Below are 1,487 nucleotides of genomic sequence, written 5' to 3'. Positions count from 1 at the left end.
TTTCCCGACAAAGCAAATCTGAGCGGAAGCAAAGCAGCTACGGTCAGACGGCTTTAGAGGCCGTCTCCAGGATTTCGTGTGCCCAGAAACGGCCGCAGCGTCCAAGCGGCTTTGCTCCCAGCGCGCTGCTCGCGGTGCAGCGGGTAAAGACTCGACGGCTGCGCCTTTCCTGCCTACGATAAAGCTGCTTCATACACACATGTGGTCGAGATTCCAGGTGCTGAAGAGGATCCTGCTCTCCCGGTTGCTGTAGGGGTTGATGGAGTGCTTACAGGGGCAGGCGTCTCTGTCGAAAGGGCCCTGGAAAACAAAACCAGCCGCGGTGAAGGGAAGGGAACGTCCTCGCCATCCCAGCGCGCTCCCAGCCCGTCGTGCTGGAAGCAGAGACACATCCTGCTCACTGGGACACCGTCACCGTGCCCAGCATCCCAGCAGCTGTTCCCTCCGTACCTGGCAGGAGAACCAGCCCTCGGCGGTGCACAGGCGCGCTGCCTCCTCCTCCTGCCTGTCAAAGTAGCAGCCGTTGTACTTCACGGACTTCAGCTTCTCTGCCATCAGGTCGACTACCCCTTTATATGCATCTCTGGCTGAAGGATGAACGTTTGGCATGAACCCACTAACCTAGGGAGGCAGGAAGAACCCCAAGCCAGCATTCCTTAGTCAGACAGCAGCCTGAGGCTCTTTTCTAGAATCAGGATGTTGCGCTGTAGACCTGTTTTATAGACACACAGCCACAGAATTCTTTTTACTAGAAGCTTGAAAATAGGTTACCTTAACAGAGGCTTTTACCTCTTTCATGTAGCTTCGTATTCTGCTTTCACAGCTGTAGCGCATGTAGCTTGATTTTTTCTTGAAACGAGACTCTAGACCTAAAGAGAGAAAGATTTCGTGGTTAACTTGGTACCTGCAGTGCTGTGCTTCTGCCTGGCTGGGTATTTACCCCTTCTTTCACAAGCTTGCTACGCACAGATGATAATTCTTTCCCGTTTTTGTTTTACTGGTTCAAGACTACCCTGCTCTTAGCACTTAAAAGGCCCACGCAGAGCATCTGCTTTGAGAGAAGGAGCTGATGGTACAGCTGTTAAATGTTTCTCGTTAACGTGCATACACAGAACACCAAGAGATTGAGAAAAGGAAACTGAATTGTTCAGGAAGAACTGCATCAGTGATCTGGGAAAGGGAACTTGCAAAGTATAAAGAGAACTGACGAGGTCAGCTGGCTGATAGGTGCAAATTATCAATATGCTATTGAAAGATTGCAAATGCAGACCTATATTAACAGGGGAAAAGTGTCTTCTAGAGTGACCTTTGACAGAGCAATAGGGAATATTGGCTTTTTACCGTTTTCTGATAGTAAATATGCATATGTATTAAAGAAACATAAAAACGCCTACTAATATAAGTGACGCTGATCCCCTGACCAGGTACCACACCACAGCAGCCAGGACCCCCAGATTTCTATATTACTTTTCTCTAAGGTCAGTATC

General features: G+C 49.3%; 1 protein-coding gene across 1 annotated transcript in view; it reads right to left on the bottom strand.

The window, feature by feature from the left end:
• Nucleotides 1-869, bottom strand: part of DFFB (DNA fragmentation factor, 40kDa, beta polypeptide (caspase-activated DNase)) — a gene marked incomplete at its 5' end in the record, with an annotated part of 1,304 nt that extends 435 nt beyond the window's left edge. The window contains 3 exons of the mRNA XM_010191826.1: nt 200-300; nt 451-621; nt 790-869. Coding sequence (XP_010190128.1) covers nt 200-300; nt 451-621; nt 790-869 — 352 coding nt within the window. The remainder of the gene's footprint in view (nt 1-199; nt 301-450; nt 622-789) is intronic.
• Between the last annotated feature and the right edge of the window lie 618 nt (nt 870-1,487).

This window comes from Mesitornis unicolor, unplaced genomic scaffold (assembly GCF_000695765.1).
Source record: "Mesitornis unicolor isolate BGI_N332 unplaced genomic scaffold, ASM69576v1 scaffold12059, whole genome shotgun sequence".
Lineage (NCBI taxonomy): Eukaryota > Metazoa > Chordata > Aves > Mesitornithiformes > Mesitornithidae > Mesitornis > Mesitornis unicolor.
This window is presented reverse-complemented; position numbering and strand designations above follow the sequence as displayed.